Below are 25,368 nucleotides of genomic sequence, written 5' to 3' on the forward strand. Positions count from 1 at the left end.
ACGTTACGCAAAGCGACATACAACATCCCACCCTTCCACCGCACGTTCATTTAGGCAAAAAGCGAAAGGTGTGTCAAATTTCAAGCAGCACGAAGAGCAAAAAAAGCTTAACACCCACAACCACTTCAAGCATTTCTGCTCGGTGTTGTCGAGACGTGCATGTGGCCGCGTGGGTCGGTGCCTGTTTGTATAACCTTATCGAAGCAACACGAGGTCATGGCGAAACACTTGAGGGGTCTGAGACACTTCCCACCTGTCGTAACGGCTTTTCCACTAGCGGTACGAAGCACGATCCCAAACTATTCCAACGTCACGATTTGCTGGCAGGAAGGTGCACACGAAACATCAGCTTGGAGTCAATTCCATGAATACGTACACGTATGTGGCAAGCGCCTTTCCAAATGAGGAGAAAGGATGCCCGAGGGATACTCTCCCAAGGAGAAGAACACAGAGGAAACGTGCTCATGAACAGAATGAAAACAAAGTACCACCCTGTTCCAAATCTTCTTGGCTCCGTAAAGGAGAAAAGAGATTGGGAACAATAAACGCCTCGCTGTGGGATTAACAAACAGATGTGACAGGGAAAAAAAATCAGAAAAAGAATATGGTAAAACAGAATAGAAGATCAGAAACAAGACGCTTTTTTTCGGGATGACAATGAAACCTCCATGCCAGTTTTCGTGACCGTGACTCTTTTCCTCCTCTTCCTTTGCTTTGCTTGAAAACATTGTGTGTGGTCTCATCTTCGTAAAGTGCGGCAGGATGACCTGTCTCGATTGTTGTGTTTGACCTCCTCTTTCTTCTCGATCCAGGCGATCGTCGAGCATAGGGGATAGGCAATGATAGCAAACGAGCATGATATGCTTTTCTAGCATCTCTCTCAAAGCCCAAAGTTGACCACACCCATGCCCTTTGCCCTCGCAACCTCGATCCAATCCACCTCTTCGGCTCTCCCACCGCTCATCTCCCTCACCCTCATTTCCTCGTACACTGCCCCTAATAGTTCCCTACTCCTAGTGGCATTCCTCGAGATCCCTGTTCCTTCCATAACCCTCATGAGAGCGATCGCTCTGCTCTTCGTCTCCATATCAGGGCTTGCGAACCCAGCGACGAAGATGGGGAAGACCAATTGATGTTGATCATAGTTTTGGAGTGTGACTGCGGAATCGGCGACGGAGAGGATTTTGAGACTGTGTAGACGGGTTTCGGCGCGCTGGGTGGGAGTCAAGTGGAAAGGTTGGGAGGGATAGAGGGAGCTGTTTGAGTAGACCACCCATGTGGAGAATTGAAGTTGTGCCTATAGAATGAAGAGAGTCAGACGAAGACAATCGAAAAAGGGGGTGACGAATAGCAAGAACAGGAATAGCACTTACGAAGTCGAGGAATATGCGGGCCATGAGGGGGAGTTGGGCGGTTGCGTATTCGGCGTTCGGTTGGAAGAGGTAGGAGGGGCAGTAGCGGTGCCATGCTGCGTAGAGCTCGTTTTGGTACTGTGCGACCTGCTGGATGCGTGCGGCCATGATCTGACTTCCTTGGGGTCCGTGTATATCTTGCACCGCTGCCTCAGCGCGCATCTTGAGTGATAGTTGACACAGTTTTGCACCTTGGATGCAGACTTGGTTGGCGAATTCGAAGACATCGCGATGGGCGCTGGTGTCTTCGCCGCGGTAGACTCCGGTTGGTTGTGTGATGTCGAAACCGGAGAATATGCGGTTCCAGTCGGGCATCGTCAGGTCGTTTGTGAGGAAGGCGCGGACGAAATCTCCGTTGCCGTTTCCTGAAAGACAGGCTTGTTTGTCCAGGTACAGCACATACCAGAGGAGATAGGCTTGCAAGATCCCATTGGATTGGCCTTTGCGGTGTTGGGCGATTCTGATCAGATGTTGGATATGGTGCTCCCACATGTTCATGTTGAAGACTTCTTGGGGGTTGCTTGACCCTTGGGTGGCATAGCTGATGTCGTAGATCAGCAGTAAGAAGTGTAGATACAGGAGGCGGTCGGAATGTAGATCGGAGGGCGAAGATAAGCTGGAGGATATAGCTTGGTGATAGTGTTGGAAGGCCTCTGTCAAGAGTTGTTGTTGACCCTTGAGTGCTAGACTGAGTAGTGAGACTGCGCATATGGCATGGTATAGCTAATATGACGTTAGCGGGGTCCATGAACTGACAGCCAGGTGCGCATGATCTCTGAAGCCTGTTACAAGCTCGACAGGCCAATCAGGCAGATAGACTTGCTACGTCGTGGTGTGATCTAACGGCTACTCCAGATATCTGGCTCCAGAGATATGGCAACAAGGCAACGCGGAAATTTGCAACTTACAGGAGGAAAGTCCCTGGCTTCAGCGACAATAGGGTCCTCCTGCATCGGTCGGTCAACGAGCAGGTTTTTGCCAAGTGGGAAGATGCGCTTCGAGATGAAACCTCTATAGTGGACCATGAGTCTCTCGTCTCGAAGCCCTTGAGTGACTGAATCGTTCCGCCGCGCAGACGGTAAACTTGATCCTCGAGAGCTTCCAGTGAGATTCAGAGAGTGGAGGTTCTCCGGTAGGCTGGTCCTTCTATCCACAGGGAAGGTTGCCAGGCTTGGTAGTGTTAATGGAGCGTCTTCAAACTTGGCCAACACCACGACATTGGGATCGCCGCTCGAAAGGTTAGTTCTAGCTCTGTTTCTTGAAGCTTCTGTGGACATGTGACTGTCCCAGCTGTTACGACCGGAGCGAATACTAGTCTTCCGTGGTCGTGGTGTGCCGAGCAATCCATACTCCGGAAGGCCAGCAAAGCTTTCAGGGTTGACGACAACGTTGAAAGTACCAGGCATCTGAGATTCGGCTTTCCTTTCTCGATCCTCATCGTTTGTCAATTCGGAGAATGACGGAAGGTCGTCGTATGAGGGTGATTGTGATCTCCTACTTCCCAGGCTTGTCCGAGGCGCTCGTGCTAGAAACCATTAGCCGTGGTCCTCAAGATTGTGGTCCTCGGAGGGGGGAAGATAGATTTTTTGATACCACATTCATGGTATATGGAAGGGATAGAGGTTACTCACGATCCCAGACAGCATTGCCAGTTGTTGATACGTTGGAGTACTTGTTTTGTGTGTTTTGCGTGACATCGTCGAACTTCCAGCGGAACTCCCAATCGCATTCCTTGTTCAGGCGCGTACAAGGCTATAAAAGGTCAGTCAGGTTTCTCTGCAGTGGTTCATTACATATATCTTACACCACATCGTGGATGAGTCTCATCGCACTTGACCTGGGCTTCTTGTCAGTCGATCGTTCCTATTGCGGTAGAGGCCTTCGTGTCCTCAACCATTGGAGCAAACACACCTTTCGCTTTCTGCATGTCCTTCAAGAGTATCGAATCAGCAATTGTCCGAATTTCTTGTGTTTGACAGGGGGAAAGGTGAATTACCAACAGCCGGCCCTCGAGCGGTGCGATAATCTCGGCCGCGTCGAAGAAGTACTCCCACCAGCAGATTCTGTTTCCGCATTGGCAGAAGTAGCAGTAACAGGCTGCTGGCCTCGAGGTGCTAGAGGTGGAAGCTGGTTTCTAGCGTTCGAAGAAGCATCAGGTCTTCGATGTTGCATCGAGGCAACAAGACATTGATATTCGGGTACCGGTACACAAAATCAAGACCTTTCTTAGTCAAGGGAAACGGCAACAACAGAGAGTAGTATTAGCAGGAGCAGGAGCAGCTTTTAGCGGGGCAGCTTGGGAAAATCCAAGTATAGGAGCGTCGTGCCGACCCAGCAAGCCAATAAGAGATGGCGATATGGAGCAATCCAGAAGCAGTGACCACGAAGTTTCAAGAGACATACAGACTGGCAAGAGCAGAGTACAGAAGGCAGCGAGGTTAGCGAGCCGACGGAGAGCGGGCACCGCAGGGTCGGAGGATTGGATGATATAAGGACAAAGGCAAAAAGACAAGACGCACGCGGCGCCGTGTGTGTGGGAAAGTGCCAGGGTTTTGCTTTCCGCTTTGATCCTACTAGTTTAGCTTTAAAGAGTTTCGGACTGTATTAGGATCAAAGCGAGTATGGCTTTTGTGGAGGAGACACTAGATGGAGGCAATCGCGAGTGCTGAGGCACGAACAAGGGACGAGCCATAAACGGTCCAGGAAATCAGGACTGGGGATGTCATGCCGGACGGTGATGCATCTCGCACTGTGCAGAGAAGGAAGTTGGTGCTAGCGCTGCTGTCGAGTCTAAGCGTTCCATGTGAAATGAAGATAATTCTAACAGGCTCAGCACCGCCGACATGTATTCGCTTCTAGCGTAATTCTAGCTCCAAAACGTGGCAGCCACGAAGGTCAGAGACACTCAACAAGTTGGTAAGAACGTCTTGTAGAAAAGCCCTTGGCAGATGTGGGTATCTAGGGTTGAGTTTTTTCTCGCTTGACCTCCCCTTTCCAGAATATCTCTCTATATGTAGGCGGTCAATGTTTGATCAACATTGTCATCTATTATTCAGAGATGATGTCAACACCGAGGCGCAACAGATGTATAGGTATCAGCGTAGTGTAGCTCACCAATTCCCACTAAGTTTATTTCGTCGGATCCGCGCTCGTGCCCAGGAACTGCCGCAAAGTGACTGCAATAAGGATGGGATTGTCGAATGTACTGTGGTATAGAACCCCGTTCGCGCGGCAGGAGCGTATCGGACCCTAGAACGGAAGCTGATGGATCATGGATCATCCCGTTGGACAAAGTAGGAGATGCCCAATTCGGAGACTTCCGGTTCGCGCGTGTGCATACCGAGGAAGCAATAACGGTTGACACTAGTAAAGACACAACGACGTCGACGTTAAAAAGAGGTTCGACTAAAGTTAGCATTACGGCCGACCAAATGAGATCGTGACTTGCGACAATGAGATTGCTCGATTGTCTGCCCGGGCATACCTCGACATATGATCACCCGTGCTCCCCGAAGCCATACTTCCCTCTGAGATGCCTTGACGACAGCTTGACAGGAGCAGACCGCGACCAGCCGACCCAGGAATCCGATTCTCATAATGCGAATCCGTGGCGGATCATACGGGCCGAGTATATTGGACCACGACCCCGGGTGCACGCACTCGCAACGGTGCAACACCGCAAGGTTCAGATGTCATCTCGTCATTTGACGGCGCCCTTTGCCGGTAAAGACAGGAACGGTTGTGTACGGAAATTGTGATTGGGTAAGCGACGGAAGCGACGACCCTATTGCTTCTTGATACCTCCTAGAGAATGTTCGCTGGTCTGTCAAAGCTCGCCCTGAAAATCTACCTGCAGCCACATGTCCATGCCGGTGGTACAATCGCTTGCAGCGCTAGCTAGACGCAATGTAGGCGCATACAAACATGCGCTCGCGGCCCCGTGAAGATGCGGCTCAGACAGCCAAGGTACCATTAATAAGACGAAGGATTGAGGTTCCTTTCTGCCTCGGGCAAAGCCCCCGGGAAACTCTACAGAGGGATGCCGAATATTGTTGAGCTGCAATCATCCAAGGGCATGCGTCCTGCAAAATGACGATGTGAGCACGCTTCACAATGGGACTCGCCGGCGGAAGCGCTTGGAACAACAGTCGTACAGCACTTCATGATCGCCCTGGAGACCATGCCCCGCCGTCGAGAGGCCCCGTCGCGAGGGACCACCGCCCTGCCCCGCCGGCTTGCCCAAGGTCGAGAGATGATGTCGTGCAGAACGCAACTGCCGCCATGTGTTGGAGCTCGAAACCATCGTCATCACAGACTAAGCATCGCTCAAACCGCGAGCGGATAGACTTCAGTTTTCAATGGAAGGTTTTGACGGGGCCGGCAGACGTCGAGTCGTCGACGAAACTTGGCATGATTGGGGTTCCACGAGGTCCAACGTGCGTGTCGGGGCGGAATTACTTGGTTGAGTTAGGATAAACCAAACTAGCGGATAGAACCGACGACCCTTTTTCTGCTTCTTGAGGACAACGTCCGACACACTGCTGCTGCAATGGTCGCAATCTTCTACGCTACAGCCCCTCGGAGTTGCTGTTGTGCATGGCTGAAGTGGCTTGCATGACTCCAAAATTCCTGCTCTCCCTTCCTCTAATTCTCACGTGTTAGGGTAGCACGAACCTAGTCGGTATGCAGCAATTCACAGTTGTATTGACCTCTTTCGATACTAAGGTCCAGTGGCGCTCGGTTACTCGTCCAGACGTAGATAGTAATAATGTCACCACTACGTCGTCGTCCCCAGCCCCTCAATCCGGCGGCGTAAGTCGCGTCCCAAATCGTCGTTGTCGAACTCTCCTTGCAGACATGTCAACAAACTCGCTTTGGCCTTTTCCATCGTCTTTCGTAGACTCGCGTGTCCCTCGGGCCGCATCGGCTGCAATATCTGCAGGGTGCCCAAGACATGGTCCAACCTCTTTTCCACGAGCTTCTGGTCTCCCTTCCAAGCCACATCCGTACCGTCAAAGGGTCTACACAGCGCTTCGACGCCGTTGACAATAGTGCTCTCCCGTCTGCGATGTCAATTAGCTTTAAGCGAAACCGTTGGTCGGACGTCACTCACGAATCCTTGTCGCCGGCTCCAATACCGTTGTCCACGTCCATGCTATCCTCGTTCTCGGTGTCCACTATGTCAGTGAACACGGACCTGATCACATCGCACATGGCATTGAACAGTTCAAGGTCTTCCCGGTTCGCGGCCACGAGGCCTAGACACTTGATAGCGTGAGGACGGTACGTCACATTCTGTCGTTTAGCTTCTCGTAGAATAATCTATTGTAGATCACGTCAGTAAATCTAATAGACAATCTCGGTCCCGTCCGGCGATCGGTAGATGCAAAGAGGGCACAATGCGCGGCTCAAGCGCTTGCTAGAGGGAGAGACGTCACTTACCTTCACGAATGTTTTCGCAACGCCATCCTCGGCTGACCAGACATGCTTGGTGGTTTCCACGAACTTGGCGAAAGCATAGAGTACCGCCTCCTTGCCGTCCCAGGTCTTTCCGCTGAGCGCCTTCTCTAGAACAGGCCATATCAATTGGCTGGTTGTAGCGTCGAATCCACTACTCATTGAGGCAAGAGCAGTTGTGGCATCTGCCACCGATCGCGCTGCTGTATGCTTGATCACCCATTGTGGCGAGTCCATGTGCTCCTGCGCCATTGACAGGATCTCCTTCAGGTAGAGTGCGATGGCACGACTACCCCCGACATTATCCTCCCATGTGTTGCGGAATATCTCCTTGACCTGATCATGAGAATCATGCTTGCCGAAGAAGATGAAAGGAAGGAAGTCGGCTGCCAGGGAGTTGAATCTGTCGTTAGCATGCTTCGAGATTGCTTGCACGATCTCAGCAGCCGCAATGCTTTGGCGTGGGATTGCTTGTTCGCGGTCTCCTTCGCTCTCGAAGTACAGCTTTCTAGCAAATGTGGCTAGACGGAGTATCTGCTTGTCAGATGCGCCGCGAGCGACGTAACCTGATGAAGCAGCGTAAGAACTGGATACTGTTTCGTTGCGATCGATCACCTGTCTCTCAATGAGCCTCAGGAATTGATCGGCATAAGGCTTGAAGAGAACGTTATGGCGTGTACTGAGCGAGACCAGAATACGACTACAGCCAACCTTCGAAGGCAGACCTACTGCGCCCTTCATGGCAGCCTCGAGACGAGGTTGAAGTTGTTCCATCGAAGCGTCATCGAGCAAGTCCAGGCATCGTTCGATAGCTTCCATCAGGGGACTGCTGCGAATGCTTGACAATCGGATGTCGTCAATTTTCTGTTCGGTGAGGTTGTACTTGCTTGCATTGAGATGCAGATAGTTGACAGCTTGTGGTTCGAGGATACTCAGAAGACCCACCAGACGTTCAACTAACTCAGGAATAAAGGGTCGCAGAATCTTGCCGCTGGCCTTTTTGATAATCTCGAGTAAAGTATGCAAAGAGAAGCTCTGGACTTCTTCCGCGCTAGACTCGATGCCAGAGGTGGACATGAGGAAAGGTAACACGTTTTTGAGCAATACTGCAGCATTCTTTGAGGCCATGGTATCTGCCTCAAGCGACCTTGTGAGGATGCCCGTCAATACGCGAGCCAGCGAAGCTGCTGCAGCTCTGACAGATTCTTTGATGTCATCGAGCACCTTGAAGCAAACACTCCAGATCTTCTCGAGATATTTCTCGTATCTGTCCAGAGGTCGGCCTTGTACAAGATCGCCGATTGCAGCGCATGAAGCCTGACGCACTCGCCATTCTTTGCCGAGAATGTTCAGTAGCAGATCATCCATTATGGCATCGAAGTGGGAGTCGATCGTTGCTGTAGAGTCTTTTACCAATGCGTTCCAGATATCGGTCATAGACCTCTGGACGTTGGGATTGGGATCGAATCGGTATCGATAGAGCTTGGGGTATAACTTCGGGTTACTGGCAAGGTATCCGTCAACACTAGAATCCGACAAGACATTGCTGAGGCCAAATCTGCCAAATGCAGCTCTGCTCGACCAGATGGCATTGCTGGATGCAAGAGACATGAAGCGGTAGACCAGACTGGAGTCGCCGACCTCTGCGGCGAGACTCATAATATCTTTGTACGTGGTCACAGATCCGTCACCAGTGGGAAGTGCTCCAGGCTCGAAAAGTTGCGTCTCGGCAGTGACACTTCCAGCTAGCTGGGCTTTGTTGTCAGAAGAGAATGATCCAATAAGGTCTCTGACCAGGTCATCCTTCAAGTTTCTGTCACCCTTCTCGTAGACAAGACCAAGCCCGCGAGAAGCTGTCTCCTGAACCAATTCGTCACGATCAGAAAGACACTTCTTGAAAGCGACCTGGCAAGCAGCTAGCTGACTCTGTACTTCTTCCAGGTGACCACAGAATTGCACAAAACAGAGCAGCCAGATAACTGATGCCTTTTTGAGTGAGGGCTTAGTCTGTTTGCAGTCTTCAAGTGTTCTGTGAAGCAGTTTGCGCAGTGCGTCGGTCCGTTCGGGTCCAGTCGGCATCGAAGACTCTACATCAATTCGATGGATGAGAGCCTTTGATCTCCACCCGACTGCAGCGTAACTCAGAGCTTCGCCTACGGAGAAGTGTGTCTCGGCCTGCCGAATGTCGTGAAGTTGATGCAAACGCTCGGAGGTATGCTCAAGAAGCGATTTCTCGTCAGAAGTTGTTTCGGTTGTTGACTCTTCAAGAATAGTGGCCATCTGTCCGACAGCCAGAGCTGCACTCTCACTACCTGATTTAGCGATATCCGCAGTCTTGTCAATTATGGCTTTGAAGCCGCCTAGCTTCTCAAAGACAGCTGGCTTGACTGCCTGGAACAGACACAAATCGCCGAGTGCGTTATAGCTGGATTCTTGCAAGATTTTGTCTGTGGATTTGAGCAGGATCTCAGCGGCATTAGAGACATACTCTCCGAATGGAGCTGAAGACTGAAAGTCATTGCCATCTCGTAAAGCATATCTGCTGTAGAAGAAGCCCAAGGCTGAAACAGCACCATGGACCTGGTTAGCTGCAGCACCCACGGCCTCTTGCCAAGATGAAGTCTTGGTCAAGAGCTGTTGAATAGCCTCTAACACTTCTCCTGGACGCTCACTTTGGTTCTTAGGATGGGAAGCGAGTAGACCAAAGGCATGGGCAGCAGATTGTCTGGTGGTAAGCTTGTTCGAGAAGATTGAAGGGAGAAGCCCCGCAAACTGGGGAGCTACTGTTTCCACCAAAGAGTCGGGACTGAGAGCACACAAGTCTAAGAACAACTTGTCTGCATCATCAACCTTGATCTTGCTACCCTCGGTGACCAACACGCTCACGGAGAATGCCTGCAACAGCAGTTGAAGACGTGTGGCAGCGTCGTGTCCCTCAGTAGCGACCTGAGCAATACGTGCCTTGACAGTATGACGAATCTGCTCGTCATTCTCAATAGCAGTGTCGAACTTGTACTCCCAGTCAGCATCCAGCTTGACCTGTGTGGTACTGGTGGACAGAGCGTCATGCATGAAAACACGTCGACAGTATTTGATGGTATCTATGAAAGCGGCAGAGTGTCTTTGGAGAAGCTGCTGAACTGCTCTCAACGGGTCGCGGTTGTTAGAGGAGCCCGAGATGTCTGTCGCCAACTCGTAGAATACGTAGTTCATCAAATCTTGGAAGGGAGGAAACTTGACACTCTCGTCTGTTTGTGATGTGCCAACAGAACCATTAAGCATTCGGTACCAGTATGGACTGAGTCCACGTCTGCCCTCCTCGGTGACTTCTTGGCGGTCGACGGACTCGGCAGCAATTGCTAGTAAGTTGACCCAACGAGCCTTTACAGATGCATAAGGAAGGCAGCGATTTGCGTATCGCACAGCAACATAGCGAGTGCTGCGACGATCGGGTGTTCCGGACCTGTACATCTGATCGATCAGAAGATTCTCGAGACTAGTCGCGGTCTCCAAATCTCCGTGTTTTGCGAACGCCCCGAGCATACTGGAGAGTGACTCCTCGATGCTGACAGTGACCGAGCTTGAAGCTGTGTCCAGAGCCAGAGATTCAAAAAGCCAACGTAAGATGTCCAGATTTGGTTCAACGACCAGGTCTTTCGGGCCAGCTTTGGCCAGCAGTCCGATTACCTCGTAAGCATAGCCACGGGAGACAAGATCTTCGTTCTGACTAGCTCTTGGCCAACTCTGGCCTTCAATGTATTCACGTAGTCTTCCAAGAACCCGTGGAGCAATGGCGTAAAGACTCTCTTCGCTACCCAATCGAGAAACGAAGTTGATATAGACAAAGATGGCAGCGCGAAGTTTTGTCGCTTCTCTTCCAAGTGAAGAAGGACTGTCGCTATCTGAGCTTGCGATGCCATCGTTGACGAGTCTGACGATTTGTTCGGTGAAGGTTGTGCTGATTGTTGATTTGGCAAACAGTCCAAGGATCTTCAGTTGTAGAGGCACTCGAACCCTTTTCAACGAGTCAATACCTTCGTCCCCGAAATACAGGGTGTACAGGGACTTGACAAAGTCTGAGTCTTCAAGCGGGATACTAGGTAGTGTTCTCTTCAGCATGTCTTCGCCGATCCCCGATGTCGACTCGGTCGAGGCAAACAAGGCGGGAAGAACGCGCTCTGCATCTGTGAACATGCCACTTGCAAGAACTTTGGCAACACTGGTTTTGATCTCGAGCAGATTAAGACCCATTGGAGAAGCGGGGTTCCAAACGTCTGCCTTGTTTTGTAGTGTCAAGAAAGAATACTCGCTTGGTCTGAGACCTGGGCAAGTTATTGAAGCTGTGTTGCCACCTTTGGCCACTGAGAACAGAATCAACTTCCCGAACCAGAACGCCAAAAACGAGGTATCTTCAGCACTGAGCTGAAGAGTGGAACGCAACTCCTCGTCTTCCTTTGTACCTCTTGGAGGAAGCTTGAAGTACTTCAGCAATTGGAGCAGCAAATTGAACATTTGAGAGCCATGAGCTGGTGATGTCTTGCCAGCAGAAGCGACACTTTGCAGGACAACAGGAAAGAGGGCGGTGCTCTCAACAAATGACATGCGGCGAATGCCAGTCTGTATGTACAAGAGATCAAAATGGCGAATTAAAGGAATGTTGGGATTCGATTTGAACTGTTCAACGAGTGCAGCGACTGGTAGCGCGACAGATCTGTCCTTTTTAGCATAAGTACATCGAGTGATCCGAAGAGAGACATACTCTGGCTTTATCCTAGTGTTGATATGTTGGCAAATGCTGATGACCTGGAGAACAATTATCAGAAAACAGATCAAATAAACACAAGCCCTGACATGCTACATCGACCAGATAGTAATCTGTGTGGACTTCTGAATGGAGATGTCGTGAACGTACCTTGTTGCGAACGCTCATATGTTCAGAGGCGAGTTTGAGGAGCAGAGGTGCGAGATATGTGTTCAGAGTGGTTTGGAGTTTCTGATCGCCATCTGCAAGAGCTATGCGCATCTCTACCTTGCCAACAAGTGACAGCTCCTTTGCCTCCGGCGATAGTTGAGCAGCCATACTGTTGGTATTGTGGTTGCAAGAAGGTTTGAGGGGAGAAAGTGAGGTGGAGGGTATTAGTCGTTCACCTGGTCAGCATGACAGATTGGAAAGATCCAGAAGAACAGGCTGAAGACAAACAACAATCTACAAATGTGTTGCCACAAGTGTACGCATCTCACGACTGCCTGGATGTGGTCGGACTTCCAAATGATTGATAACCAAAGAGGCAAGCGTGTCTTGGCGGGAAACGGCGACCCTGACTCTTCGCAGCCGCTTCCCGCATGACGCTAAACAATTATTCTCACAGATAATTATTCTCCGACATCGCATTGGCGCATTTCTACAAGCTTGGAGCTGTTCCAGTCAGTCTTTCTCGCACATCACACACAGCAACCATGTCGAACACCAAGGCCAAATTGACCGTCCTGATCTCTGGGTCGGGAAGTAACCTCCAAGCACTGATAGACGCGTGCGGAAAGGCAGCTCTTCCCAATGCAGAGATCATCCGTGTCGTATCCAACAAGAAAGCCGCTTACGGATTAGAAAGAGCACAAAAGGCACAGATCCCTACCGCATACCACAACCTGCTCGAGTACAAGAAGCGCTTCCCGGATACGACCGAGTCCAAGAAGTTCGAGCAAGCCAGAAGCGAATACGACCGTGATTTGGCTTCGCTGGTCCTGGCCGACAAGCCCGACATAGTCGTGTGCGCAGGCTGGATGCACATCCTCGCGCCCACTTTCCTGGAGCCTTTGAAAGATGCCGGCGTGCCTGTCATCAATCTCCACCCAGCACTCCCTGGGCAGTTCAACGGAGCTCATGCCATCGATGACGCATACAAGGCATTCCAAGAAGGAAAGATCGAAAAGACCGGCATCATGATCCACTATGTCATCTTGGAAGTTGATATGGGAGAGCCGATTGTTACCAGAGATATCCCTATGCGCAAGGGTGAATCACAGGACGATCTTGAGCAGAGGATCCACGAGAACGAGTGGGAGTTGATTGTGCAAGGCACGAAAAAGGCCATCGACACGCTCTGGAAATCGAGACAATCATCATGAGGACTTGAATTTGGCACACAAACAGGGAGAGGGGAAACATGAACGAGAAACGATTTTTGGTTGGGAGGTATAATCCCAGCATCAATATCTATATACACGCTTCAACGCTATCAAGACGACCATTACGAGAAACTCCAAGACACGATCAATCCTCGTCTATTTTGTTGGGTGAGAAGTCACCAAGGAGGATATCGTCCGGTGCAGGGCCACGGGTGTTGCGTACTAGACGGATGTCAGCCATCGGTACTTGATACAAGCAACAAAAACAACACTTACCCCATTCGGTCTCGACGCGGAAGAAAATCCAGATCCAGCGTCGAAGCACCTCAAGCAATTCCATCACGAAAATGCCGCCCTCCAAATCATTGAAATGGTCCAAGTGCGGAGAGAGCTTGAAGCTCCACGTGCATCGCAGCATCAGATCTATGCAGATAGCACCATAGTACATCTCTTTGGCATGGAAGTAACGATTGCGACGGAGAGCCCATGGATGCTCCGGGTCATTTCTCTCTCTGGTTGATGAGAACAGAGACAAGTCCCAATCTTTCGTGACATCCCAGTAGAATGAGTAGAAGGAGTTGACGAAAACGAAGAACAACCTGTGGGCGAGTTAGTGGAAATTCTAGCAATCATGTCAGAAGTCGGGAGTTCGCACCATAGACGAAACAATCCAGTCTCGGACATGCCAATCTTGGCTGGATCATATCCTCGCATCAGAGCACTCAGGATGATGACAGGGAAAGCACTGGAGTACTTGAGAGCGTTGGCCAGGTGTTGACCACCCCATCCGTGGGCACCAATACCTCCAGCCTTTTTGTTGGCTTTGCGGACTCGGAAATACTCGATCAAACATTGTCTCAAACGTATCATGCTGGGAATGGCAATGATACAAGGCACCAGATATTGACCTCCAGCCTGTCGATCTGGCTTTTCGGTCGAACTTCTGCCTGACGAAAAGAACATGTAGAGGGCGATGAATAGATCTCCCATGACTTTTGCATAGCTCGTCAAGACATCTGCCATCAGAACATCTCCAAATTTTCCATCGTGTGCTTCGGCTAGACCGCCTATACTGATGCGCTTGAGTGTAGCAAGAGTACGGTATCTTCCACTGCGAGAGGCGCGCTGGATGGGGAGAACGAATGCGAGTACGAGTATGAGCAAATATAAATTGGGGAGTATTTCCCAGCTTGCGACAGAGGCAGGGTTGCCATGTGTGATGATCCAGAAGAGGAATAGCGAGAAAGCGAGGGGAATGGTAAAGATAGTTGCAAGGCGGTATGTCGAGAAGTGATGCGGAGGTTCGGTGGGTGAATTACGAGCGGGATATCGAATAAGGGATGGCACGTCCTATGCGACACGAATGAGCGACTGGAAAGTTTCTTGATATACGTGAGGTACCAGAGGGGATCGCATACAATCTTGATCAAGTGCAGATAATGTAGATTCAGTCCCCATGCCCATACACCTGCACCTTCAGTCAACATCTGCTACGGAAGACTGCTACGTGGAACTTTGCGTACCCAAGACGATGATCAAAGCAACACGGTATGGAAGCGGGAGCACCAGACTGAAGCCATCTAGCTGCGACTCGACTGCCGGATCACCATCCATGACGGCTGACCCTGTGTTGAATGTGGACAGGAGATGGACATCCAAGGAGTCGCGTGCTGTCGCAACAACAATTTGGACGTCCCAAAATACATTCAACGTTGGTCCGCGCAAGCTTTTGTTGCCAACACCCCTGTGGTCGAGATTGAGAACCGGGGTAGAGCTTCGTGCATAAACGATTCATAAAGCAACCCCGCCGATCTGGTCAGGGACACATCGAAATGTCGTCATACTCATCGTTCTTTCACCAGCCATCGAACTGGTGATGTTACGTTTACGGCCAAACCTATTTGACAAACCCTCCTGCTCCTCTTGTCCCTTCCTTCTGACATCAATTCTTCTTTTTCGAAACTTCCACATCGTCAACCTGAACTTTTGAACCCTTTCAATTGACATTTCACCCCACAAACAAGCTCTCGACCTCACCTAATCACAACCGCATATCCACATAATACAACATGTCTTTCTGGAGCCGCCCTCGTAACCTCCTCATCCTTGGTGGTGTCCTCGTTGGTGCTGCCTTCGTCCCTACTCCTGGATCAAAGACCTCGTATGCGCTCTTCTCTTGTCTCTTCCCATCTCTCTAGGAATCACTCCCTGTGCTCTGTGGAGCGATCACATACCTTGCGCAGTTGTCACTGCGTTGCATCTCTCATCAAATACATCGTTCCAATCATATCGGCATCAATCAAGCACCCACTAACTCAATACTCAATTAGCAACCCCTTCGAGACCCAAGGCACAAAGAACATCGGAGCCCGCTGGTCAGCAGGTGGTGGCTCAGATGTCCACACCCCTGGCGCCGCAACCCCTCGCGGAAACGCAGAGAACACAACAGAGAACCAGGTAGACCCCAAAGGTTTATATTCCCCACAAGATTTCCTGTCAGACTGACAATTGGCTTACAAAAGGACAACGCCTCAGGCATTCGCAGCGAACACTTCCAGGAGCACCAGATCTCCCAACGTCCCGGCGAGCCCGGTCCTTTCGACAAGGCCTGGAACAAGGCTCACTACGGCACCGAGAAGGGCAAATAGATTATTCGTCACATCTCTTTCCCCGCCCTTGAGTGTATGAACCGAAGGATCCCCCGGCATGATGATGGTTTTTGCAACGAAAAACAGCAAAGATGGAATGTTTAGCATTTTTGTATCTCCCTGATTGAATAGGGATGGCCACAGCGCAAGGAACAAGAAAATCCACGAAATACCCGTTGGTTGTCAGCACGCAGACGTCTGCATCTGTTGTATCAATTATATCTCGACTCGATGAAATTCAAAGCATGAGCGTTTCTGTTATCATAACCATACACATCCAAATCTCGGCCATTTGTCCATTGGGGACGATGGCATTTCTGTCACACAAACCAGACTCGTTGACTTGAACCATGCTTCCTCCCTCGACCATGCAATTGTTCAACGTCTGTGGACATCTGCGGCCCGATACCTATCGGCTCACTAGCTAAGGATCGAACCGCAGAAAGTCCAGCGACGGACGATCATGAACCAAACGCCAATCCACCCTTTCGAGACCTACTATGCAAATCAAACTTTAATTCATCGGTGTTACTTTCAGTATCAGACAACCACTTCACCCGTCGATCAAACCGGACACAAGTGCACAGCTCGGGAAACAATGATAAGCACTGCAATACCCACTCACCAAGCCTTTGTGATGTCCATGGCATTGAACACCTCCAGGGTCTAGAATGGCATACAACTGTTGGGCACGTCTCGATGTGTTGATGTCGATTTGGTCACCCATGTCACCCTGCTCTAAGCATCAAACATCGAACACAACCCGCTATACCGCAAGTAATTATGTTAGCAAGCATGAATATCGGATGATTGTATCATCATAATGATATGTGAATACATTGTAGCCTGATAGATGTATATCCAAGTCTCGTGGTCGCGAATTATCATTTACTCGTCACGAAGCTCGATGATGCGCGGAGGAAAGCACATTCGTCTTCTGCTTCTGTGAATCATTCTCTAGGTGACCATGTTGTTAGATCGGCATGAATAATTAAGGTCTCGCAAGGGAGGCATTCAATTCATTTGGCTTGTTGGATAAAAAGCAATGCGATATCAAGATCCGAGTATGGTGGTCTGGGATGACATTGAGATTACGCATCATTGAGAGGCGAGAATATGATGTCCAACAGACCAAATGTACATGTGAGACGTTCACGAATACCAAAGGGGAAGTCAAGGTTAAGCGATAGAAGCAGCAAATTCATATACGTTATTAATACTCGCATCGAACACAGGTACTCGAAACTCAAAAGCAAAAGACAATAACAAAATCAATAAACACTTTTTGAGCAATCTTCCTTCCTTCCTTTCTTAATTCTCATTCCTAGTATCCAAGCAAAGCAGAAGCGCCGGGCTCGCTGGAGATGTAAACAGTGTGGTGAGTGTCGCTGAACCCATTGAACTTGGTAGCACTGCACTTGGTGTATGCGCCCATATCCTCAAAGTACAGCCAATCGCCCACATCAAGAGTTTGAGCACAAGTCCAGGACTCAGAGATGCAATCAATGCCATCGCAAGTAGGGCCCCAGATGGAGTATTCCAAAGGCAGCTTGGTGGCAGCGTCATAAGCGGCAACTGCATCAGAGTGGTTGTTGTAGGTAGCCAGGGTATCGTTCTGGGCCTTGAGGACGCGCGGGATGGGGTGTTGGTGGTCGAACATGATGGAGCTGAAGTTGCCGTACACGCCGTCGTTGAGGTAGAGCATGTAGCTGTTTACTCCAAGAGCCTTGTCTTCGACCGAGCGGCGGGCAATAACGTTGCAGGCGATGGTGAAGGCGGAGGAAACGTAGTAGCGACCGGGCTCGCCGATGACGCGCACGCTGGGAGGGAAGTATTCGTCCAGGGCGACTGAGAGAACAGCGGCCATGTCGTCGAAAGTCTCGCTGACGAAACCGCCGCCCACGTCCAGGGTCTTGAGGTCGTAACCAAGGGCATTGGCCTGATCGAAGACGAAGCGAGCATCGCGGACGGCCTTCAGGAAGGCTGCTGGGTCGGAAGCGCCTGAGCCGACGTGGAAAGCGACACCAACGACGTTGAGATCGAGCTTTCTGGCGAGAGCAAGAAGATCACCCGTGTCGTCGAGCGAGGCGCCAAACTTGAGACTCAGACGGCAAAGACTGGCCGAGTCATCGGTAAGGATGCGGAGGTATAGTTCGGCGTCGGGGAAGAGTTCCTTGATCTTGTAAAGCTCGTCGGAGTTGTCAAAAGTCATCTGGCGCACGCCTTGCTTGGAAGCGTAGCGGACGTAAGACTTGGTCTTGCAGGGCTGGGCGTAGATGATGCGAGAGGGGTCGACACCGAGGCGGAGGACCATATCAATCTCAGCCTTGGAGGCGCAATCAAAACCGGTGCCCATTGCAGCCAGCAGGCGCAGGACCTGAGGGTCGGGATTGCATTTGACGGCGTAGTGGGGCTTGACGCGGTTGAGGTGCTTCTTCCAGCGCAGGTGCTGGCGGTAGATGTCGCCCATGTCGGCGACGAAGAAAGCGTCCTCTTCGCCGGGCTCGCAAGTATCTTCGTCGATGCCCTGCACACGCTGCTGCAGAGCACGGCCGATCATGGCCTTGGATAGAGCCTTTCCATTGTGGCTTTCTTCGAGACGGGGGGTGTAGTTTGCTTTCAAGGACGATAGAGATGCATAGTCCTCAGGGGTCGTTGCAATAGCCGAAGGTGCCATAACCATACACTGGTTGGGTGCCAAAGACTCGCGGTCGAGTATGTTACAAGTAGTAGTTTGTGGTGCAGTCAGATCCAAAACGTCTTATGGCGGCTTGAATGGCGCGAAACCTAGACTGGATTGTCGGCTAGGCCCCCACGAGTCTTCCTCCTGGAGAGGAAGAACCCCAGAGATAGTCCTATGCGGCAGCTGGGATTCTGGCGAATCTAAGAGGGGCGTCTGGTGCAGACTGAAAAGCAGACGTTCAAGTTCGCTTAGTGGAGCCACAAGAAGAGATGACGAAAATCCCTCACGAGCCTCCTAATTCATTCGACGACGCTGTTGGGCGTGGTAGGATGAATAGAACGCGTGAGCTGCGTGTGACGGTTCGAGAAGTCGAGGGGCGATGTGGTGGGAAGGAAGAGGGAGGGAGTGTGAGAGAAGAAAAGGCTCAGGTCCGTGTGTGCGTAGACTGAGGCTTGGGTGTTGGCTCTCCCACCTCAAAAAGCGCTCAACGCCCCCAGGAAAAGTACCGTGCACATCGTCATGCTGCCGACTTTCTGACCGGGTCATCGACGACCGACTGCTTATTCGCTTCGAGACCTTCGACGACCATGCGCTTTCTCCGCTGCAGAACACATCGATCATCATCCCTCGAGCCGTCTCTGCCTTTTCCCTCTGCTCCTTTCCTCAGCTCTGCAGCGGCATTTTCATCTGCCTTTTTCTCTCTTTCCTCTCCACTGTTTACTTTCGATCAGCTTCTCCAGAAGTCGTTGCAAGGAAGCTAGCCGTGCTCAGCCGGCATGTCACTTTTTTGTCTTCGATGTGCCCCTCTATTCTCGATGCCCCTCGATCATCGGGATTTGGATGCTGCTGAATCCATCTTCGCGACGCCCAAAAACCCACTCTATTTTCCTGAGTATCTTCACATGCATTTTCTCCAATCAATTCTCTTGGTACTTTGAAAAGACGGTGAAAAATATTACTTGATAAAACTCAACACTGTCTGTCTCCGGTCCACTTTGTCTACCGCTGTCTAATGAACACTTCTTTGGTGGCTTAAAAATATAGGACTTGTTGTGTGCCATTTATTGGAAACATAATCTAAGAAGAAAGATCATTAATTTCTAGATATCTCCACCATTGTCTATACACCGAGACTTTTGACCAACAGCCATAAAGCAACAGGAACAACAACATTGTCGTTCGCTCCTGTGAGGACCGCTTCCATAAATGAAGCTCCACAGCCACAGATAAACATCTTGGTCACCTCTAAGCCCCAGAATCCAACGTCCAGAGGCAAGATGGAATCGTGAAAAGACACTTCAGGCCAACCTCCAAATCTGACCCATGCTTTGGCGAAGAGCAGGCCAATGGTCACGGCGACGGCAAACGCACCACTGCCCTCGAGACTCTTACCGCCGATCCAAGGCCATTTGCAGCGACCGTAGCGTCTGCCTATTAGACTGGCTGCCGCATCGCCCATGCCCACGCAAATGACTCCTGCCACCATTGCGACTTCTCTAGTCTCGTTTTCTGTTTCCCAGCCGGGCCAGCGGCCAGTTTTCGTTCTGCCAATGCCGGCGAGCGAAAGCCATAGCGGAATAGCGCAGCCGATGAGGAGGAAGACATGACTGACAACCATGGGACCACGCAAGTCACGTCCGTCGACATAAGGCGCTACAAATCTTCCGATGGCAATACCCAGCGGAGGAACTTGGCCTGCTCTGATAATTTCAAGGATCAGGAAAATTGCGAGAACAATTCCCAGAGCTAATGAGCAGAAGCAGGGATCCACAAAGATGGAGGGTAAAAGCATGGTAACCATGACTGCGTGGAATACCTTGCGTCTAGTGTCCACTTCGATAAAGGGCGTCAAGCGCAAGACTGTGACCAAGCCGACGCAAAGCACAGCCGCCCAATATGCAACAATGAGCAGTCGTGTGTTGGCGGCACCCACCGCAGCTCTTATGCCGGGAACTGAGGAGCCCTGGAGTGAGAGATTTTGCAAAATCTCATCCTTGTAGGCAATACGGCCAACCGTAGAAGATAAAGCATCGAAGAGTATCGGAATATCCGAGAATAGGTATTCAAAAGCCCAGATGATGGGTTCTGCAGAGTTGAGCGCAGCATCAGAGATGGTCCTTCGAACAGGTACCAAGATGACGAAGGCGATAGCTGTGAAGATGTAGATCGCATACGCCCACTTATACATAAATGCACCTTCAGGGGTCAGATTCAGATGCCAATCCCGAAGCCGACGATGTCTCTTTTGGGCGGCTGCGCCGGTGGTGTTACTGAGAAGTGATGACGGAACGTCCATACTAGCGATAGTATGCCTTCTCTTCCTAGAGAAGTCGTTCGCATCCACAACAGAATCTCGGTGAGAATCTGGATTTGCTTCGACAGCAGACTTTGGCTCGTATATGTCGTGGTGCTGGATGCTGGTATTGAGACCAAGTTTAGGCTTCTTTTGATCTTGAGATTGGACCTTTTGAATCAAAACATCCTCGTCGCTGTCACTGTCATCGTTCTGATAGCGTTTGAAAGGGTATATCCACTTGGTCACTACCGCAAGCGGACCTCTCTTGTAAGCGTGAGACGAATGGCCAGACTTCGATCCAAAACGCCGGAATCTCCAGCGAGGCACGCGTGCAAGAGCTACATTCCAACGTGCGACGTGAGTACACAGAACGAGGAGCCACACGCCTCCTATCCATAGTAGTGCGCGTAGAATAGCAGACTGAGGAGAATTGGCGAATAGCAGAAGGTTGATCAAACCTGCAGACAAAAGGTGCTTCTCAGCAGCCAGAAGACTAGTTGTGGTCAGGTAATGTAGTGGCGGTAGAAGAGCCTGATGTAAAGGATATAACAAAGTCAAAAGCTCCGGCTGCAAGAAGGGAGGTTGGCTAGCCTTGAGCTTGTATGGCGAGGGAGGAAATGCTTGCGAGGGCAGTCCGGTGTTCTCAGAGAAGATTAGTGGAGTGATGGAGACAATCCAGTGTAGTGTGTTGATGTCCTTGAGGCGAGAAAGAGGAGGGAAGAGACGTGGTGGAAGAGATGCCAGACCCAAGATCAGATTCGGTAGTAGCAGAGCGGGGTATTGCGGTAGCAGAGAAAGGGCGATTAGGACGGGGACAAAGGTAGGATACAGGATCGAAGCAGGGTCGAAGGAGGCGGGAACGCGAAAGCGGCGCCATCTGGGACGGCTGATATCGTCGGAAGGAGAGAATATCACGATCCTCAGGGGGTATACGGAAATCAGGAGAACGACAATGGCCAATTGGGAGAAAAGTTCTACTGCAAAGCATCAGGGCCTGGATCATACACATATGACTGTTGAACGTACCTCGATGCCAATTCCAGAGAGCAGATGTCACAGCAGGAGCGAGGATTATGATCAGTCCGATAGCTGCGAGCAAGGCGCCCTCGGATATGCGACGAATGTGCTCAGCCCTCCTTCTCTTTTCGAACAGCCGTCGCGCAACCAGCAACTCATCCTCTTCGGCCTGTTGTGCTGCTGTTTGGGACAGCTTGTGATCAAAGTACCCTTCAGACAAGCGGCGGCTTTGACTGTCCAGCTGCGAGGGCGTAAGCAGGGGGGTCGGCGAGCCCTCTGTCCCATCGTCTCCAAGCTGTCGAAGTCCTTTCGCAGGCCGTATCGAAGGTGGAGGCAGGGCTTTCAGGTATTGCGTCGGTCGCTCATCATCGGCCTCTGTGCCGCTCTCGCTCGAGAGAGTCGTTGGTGTCTGGCGTGCATCGTAACCACTACTTTCTTCCGACTTTACGCGGCGGCCGCGTCTGGCATAGGGGTGTGGTGAGCGCTCTCGATCATCGCCGGCGGTGGGCATTCTGTTGTGCTTGTCGGATCATCTTACGACCAACACCTGTCCACTGCTTAGGATTACTCAAGAATGTCTACCTCACCGTTTGGCATCGAAGGACACGAATAGCTTGTCCCGGACGTGACGTATGCTTCACACTTGGCATCTCCGTTCCCGAATCCTTTTCATGTGAATATTCATTATCGACCATCATCACAACGGCCAATCGATAGATGCTTTAGAAGTGGAAAGATAGTCATTGTAGTATCCCTAATATCACATGTCTACCGTGCATTTATTTTACATATTCGTCAAGTCCCGGATTGCTCACAGGTACTTCTTGGCCTTGAGCCATGCCTCTACATCGTCGGCGTCTCTCTTCAACCATCCCTCCTTGGCTCTAATAGCATCGAAGCTCTGTGCCAAACTTTGGTCGAAGCCCTTGGTGCTGCGCTCCTTGAAGAAAGCATCGATCTCCTGGATCTGCTTCTCGCTTGTGAAGCTGCTTGTGCACAGGCTGACGACACTGCCGAGCATGCTGAGACCGGGAGGAAGCTTCTTGTAGATAGTGTCCCAGTTCACCTTGACCCAGTCCCACAAGGCCAGAATACCTTCCTTGTGCGAACGCAGTCCACCGAGAGGGAGGTAGATGTCTTGATCCTTGACCTCCTTGCTCAATGCCATGGCGAGAGTACGCTTGATGAGCTCGGGCTGTCTGGCACGTCCGATGGAGCGCAGCGCTGTGTTACGTTCATCGGCGACCTTGGCAGTTCTGTACTCGTTCAAGATGGCATCATACTCGGCCTCGCCTCCATTTTGAAGGGCAACAGCGTACACACCGGCACGCAAGTTAGGGTGGATTGCAGATCTGTCTCCGTTCTTGAACTTCTCGAACATCTCGAGTGCAGCCGCCTTGGTCGTCTCATCGCCAGCGAGCGCTGCGCTGCTGAACAAGAGTGACTTGAACTGCTGCTCAATGTGACCGTCGCTCTCCTTGAAATCCCAGCCAAGCTCGTGCGACTTCTTGCTAACCAAGTCACGCTGGAAGGCCTTGAGTGCGTCCTTGACCTTGTCGTCCTGGAAGACCCAAGCTGCACGTACCGAGGCGATACGAGCAGTAAGCTCGTCCCAAACAACGAATTCGGGCTCAGTGTCGAAGCCCTGGAGCAGAGAAAGGACACCGGATGTCTTCTGGTAGCCAGATGCGGCAAGAGCACCAGCATCGGCAATCATACCAGCTCTGTCCTCAACAGTGAGAAGACCCTTCTTGGCAGCCTCTCCGAGCTTCTGAAGACGCTCAGGCGAGTATGAAGTTCTGTAGATACCAGAGTGGTCGGCGTTGATCTTATAAAAGTCAAGATCCTTGACCTTGAAGCTTCTCTCACGGCCGTCAAGTGTGAGTTCCTCATCGACACCGTCCTTTGAGCGGAGGCCAAGGAACACAGGGTAGAGGACCTGATCCTCCTCGGGCTTAACATCTGCGGTACGCAGGAATCTGTTTTGCTTGACGTGGACCGAGTTGTTCTCAGCATCTTCAGTCACGCTGACAACAGGGAAACCAACGTTCTTGGTCCAGATGTCCATAATCTTCTCAACATCCTTTCCACTGGCATCAGCCAAAGCAGCCCAGAGGTCGTTTGTCTGGGTGTTTCCAAAGGCGTGCTTTTTAAGGTAGCGTCTGACACCCTCCATGAAAGTCTCCTCACCAAGGTACTTGGAAACCATACGAAGGACACAAGATCCCTTGGAGTATGAGATGGCATCGAAGATCTGGTTGATCTCGTCTGCACGCTTGACAGGGACCTCGATAGGGTGAGAGCTTCTCAAAGAGTCCAAAGCCAGAGCACTTTGAAGGTTGTCGGTGACATAGCCCTGCCACACCTTCCACTCAGGGTAAAACTCGTTGCAAGAGTACCAAGACATCCATGTAGCGAAACCCTCGTTCAACCAAAGACCATCCCAGAAGTCCATTGTAACAAGATTGCCGAACCACTGGTGAGCAAGCTCGTGCTGCACAACCTCGGCAACTCTTTGCTTGGTAGAGGCACCGCTGGTCTTCTCGTCAAACAAGAGGTCAACGACACGGTATGTGACCAGACCCCAGTTCTCCATGGCGCCAGCGCTGAAGTCTGGAATAGCTACCATGTCCATCTTTGGGAGAGGGAACTTGCTGTTGAACTTGGTCTCGTAGAATTCGAGGGTCTTGGCAGCGAGTTCCAGAGAGAATCGACCATGCTCGATATCCTTGTCAGGAGTTGCGAATACACGGACAGGAAGTCTGAAGGCGTCGGTCTCGATCATGTTGAGCTCACCGACAATGAAAGCCAGAAGGTAGGTTGACATCAAGGGACTCTTGTTGAACGTAACAGCCTTCTTTCCATCGTGAACATCCTTCTCGTTGGCGACGTCCATGTTGCTCAAGCAAGTCAACTTCTTGTCGGCGATCAGGGTGATGGTGAACTCGGCCTTGAGGGCAGGCTCATCGAAACAGGGGAAAGCTCTGCGAGCATCGGTAGGTTCCATCTGAGTAGTGGCGATGTACTTGTCGCTACCGTCCTCGCCCTTGTAGCTCGAACGGTAGAAACCAGCCATGTTGGCGTTGAGGGTACCCTTGAAGGTCTGTGTAAGAGTAGCCTTGTGGCCGGCGGGGATGGTGTCGGGGAACGAGACGGTGGTAGTTTGAGTGTTCTCATCGTAGGTGAGCTTAGGCGATGAGGCGATGAGCTTCGAGCCAGAGTGGACCTCGGTGGACTTGATGTCAATGTCGATTGTGTTCAGCGAGATGGAGGTGGTGTCCTCGACAACATCGAGACTGCGTGCAGGTTAGCGATTTGAGTATGCGGCAGAGGCGAGATCTGGGTCGAACGGACTCAATGACGACCTTGCCTTCATATTCGAAGGTCTCGAGGTTGGGCTCCAGGGTCAGGTGGTAGTGGAGAGGCTTGACGTTCTTGGGCAGGACCTCACGACCTTTGGCAATGTCGAGGTTGGCACCCATGGCATCAGCATCGCGGCGACACATCCTTCTGTGTGAGCAGTGTCGAGCTTGAATACGGGATCTGGCGAGTCGAGAGTTTGAGTTTGGGCGGAGAGACGAGGGGCGTTGGTGGAGAGGGGTGGCGGGGGTCGAGTTAGTGGTGGTAGTGAAGAAGTGGGAGCGAGACCCTGAAGCAAGAGCACGTCTAGGAATCACAGATCTGACGGCCTGAGAGCGGACTGTTCGGAGAAGATGAAGGTTCATCAGA

The 25,368-nt window shown here is 51.2% G+C and overlaps 9 protein-coding genes across 9 annotated transcripts; 2 read left to right on the top strand and 7 right to left on the bottom strand.

Moving 5' to 3' along the window:
* Positions 1-880: 880 nt before the first annotated feature.
* Positions 881-3,584, bottom strand: M438DRAFT_371368 (uncharacterized protein; the record flags this gene model as incomplete). The annotated part of the gene is made up of 7 exons (XM_029908254.1): positions 881-1,297; positions 1,374-2,135; positions 2,321-2,937; positions 3,044-3,164; positions 3,217-3,249; positions 3,324-3,342; positions 3,409-3,584. 7 exons carry the CDS (start codon positions 3,582-3,584, stop codon positions 881-883), a joined length of 2,145 nt encoding a protein of 714 aa, XP_029764620.1.
* Positions 3,585-4,278: 694 nt separating this feature from the next.
* On the bottom strand, positions 4,279-4,884 carry M438DRAFT_83856 (uncharacterized protein). The gene is made up of 2 exons (XM_029910349.1): positions 4,527-4,884; positions 4,279-4,457 (listed from the first exon to the last, which is right to left on the bottom strand). Exons 1-2 carry the CDS (start codon positions 4,828-4,830, stop codon positions 4,420-4,422), a joined length of 342 nt encoding a protein of 113 aa, XP_029764621.1. The 5' UTR covers positions 4,831-4,884; the 3' UTR covers positions 4,279-4,419.
* A 1,032-nt stretch (positions 4,885-5,916) lies between these two features.
* M438DRAFT_342034 (ARM repeat-containing protein) lies at positions 5,917-12,118 on the bottom strand. The gene is made up of 5 exons (XM_029904649.1): positions 11,782-12,118; positions 11,629-11,672; positions 6,855-11,580; positions 6,526-6,734; positions 5,917-6,475 (listed from the first exon to the last, which is right to left on the bottom strand). The coding sequence occupies exons 1-5, from the start codon at positions 11,947-11,949 to the stop codon at positions 6,190-6,192; spliced, it is 5,433 nt and encodes a 1,810-aa protein (XP_029764622.1). The 5' UTR covers positions 11,950-12,118; the 3' UTR covers positions 5,917-6,189.
* A 208-nt stretch (positions 12,119-12,326) lies between these two features.
* Positions 12,327-13,411, top strand: M438DRAFT_288703 (putative phosphoribosylglycinamide formyltransferase; the record flags this gene model as incomplete). Its single annotated transcript, XM_029901666.1, has 1 exon — positions 12,327-13,411. One exon carries the CDS (start codon positions 12,327-12,329, stop codon positions 12,993-12,995), a length of 669 nt encoding a protein of 222 aa, XP_029764623.1. The 3' UTR covers positions 12,996-13,411.
* On the bottom strand, positions 13,087-14,649 carry M438DRAFT_342036 (EXS-domain-containing protein). The gene is made up of 5 exons (XM_029904650.1): positions 14,519-14,649; positions 14,414-14,463; positions 13,651-14,345; positions 13,272-13,594; positions 13,087-13,217 (listed from the first exon to the last, which is right to left on the bottom strand). Exons 1-5 carry the CDS (start codon positions 14,607-14,609, stop codon positions 13,141-13,143), a joined length of 1,236 nt encoding a protein of 411 aa, XP_029764624.1. The 5' UTR covers positions 14,610-14,649; the 3' UTR covers positions 13,087-13,140.
* A 427-nt stretch (positions 14,650-15,076) lies between these two features.
* Positions 15,077-15,643, top strand: M438DRAFT_361777 (uncharacterized protein; the record flags this gene model as incomplete). The annotated part of the gene is made up of 2 exons (XM_029907532.1): positions 15,077-15,452; positions 15,518-15,643. The coding sequence occupies exons 1-2, from the start codon at positions 15,159-15,161 to the stop codon at positions 15,641-15,643; spliced, it is 420 nt and encodes a 139-aa protein (XP_029764625.1). The 5' UTR covers positions 15,077-15,158.
* Positions 15,644-16,967: 1,324 nt separating this feature from the next.
* On the bottom strand, positions 16,968-18,320 carry M438DRAFT_351703 (ornithine decarboxylase-like protein; the record flags this gene model as incomplete). Its single annotated transcript, XM_029906739.1, has 1 exon — positions 16,968-18,320. One exon carries the CDS (start codon positions 18,318-18,320, stop codon positions 16,968-16,970), a length of 1,353 nt encoding a protein of 450 aa, XP_029764626.1.
* A 991-nt stretch (positions 18,321-19,311) lies between these two features.
* On the bottom strand, positions 19,312-22,344 carry M438DRAFT_84060 (uncharacterized protein). Its single transcript, XM_029910351.1, has 2 exons — positions 21,649-22,344; positions 19,312-21,596 (listed from the first exon to the last, which is right to left on the bottom strand). The coding sequence occupies exons 1-2, from the start codon at positions 22,148-22,150 to the stop codon at positions 19,447-19,449; spliced, it is 2,652 nt and encodes an 883-aa protein (XP_029764627.1). The 5' UTR covers positions 22,151-22,344; the 3' UTR covers positions 19,312-19,446.
* Positions 22,345-22,450: 106 nt separating this feature from the next.
* Positions 22,451-25,145, bottom strand: M438DRAFT_371376 (uncharacterized protein; the record flags this gene model as incomplete). The annotated part of the gene is made up of 2 exons (XM_029908255.1): positions 22,451-24,935; positions 24,994-25,145. The coding sequence occupies 2 exons, from the start codon at positions 25,143-25,145 to the stop codon at positions 22,451-22,453; spliced, it is 2,637 nt and encodes an 878-aa protein (XP_029764628.1).
* Positions 25,146-25,368: the final 223 nt, after the last annotated feature.

This window comes from Aureobasidium pullulans (assembly GCF_000721785.1).
Source record: "Aureobasidium pullulans EXF-150 unplaced genomic scaffold scaffold_2, whole genome shotgun sequence".
NCBI classification, from domain to species: domain Eukaryota; kingdom Fungi; phylum Ascomycota; class Dothideomycetes; order Dothideales; family Saccotheciaceae; genus Aureobasidium; species Aureobasidium pullulans.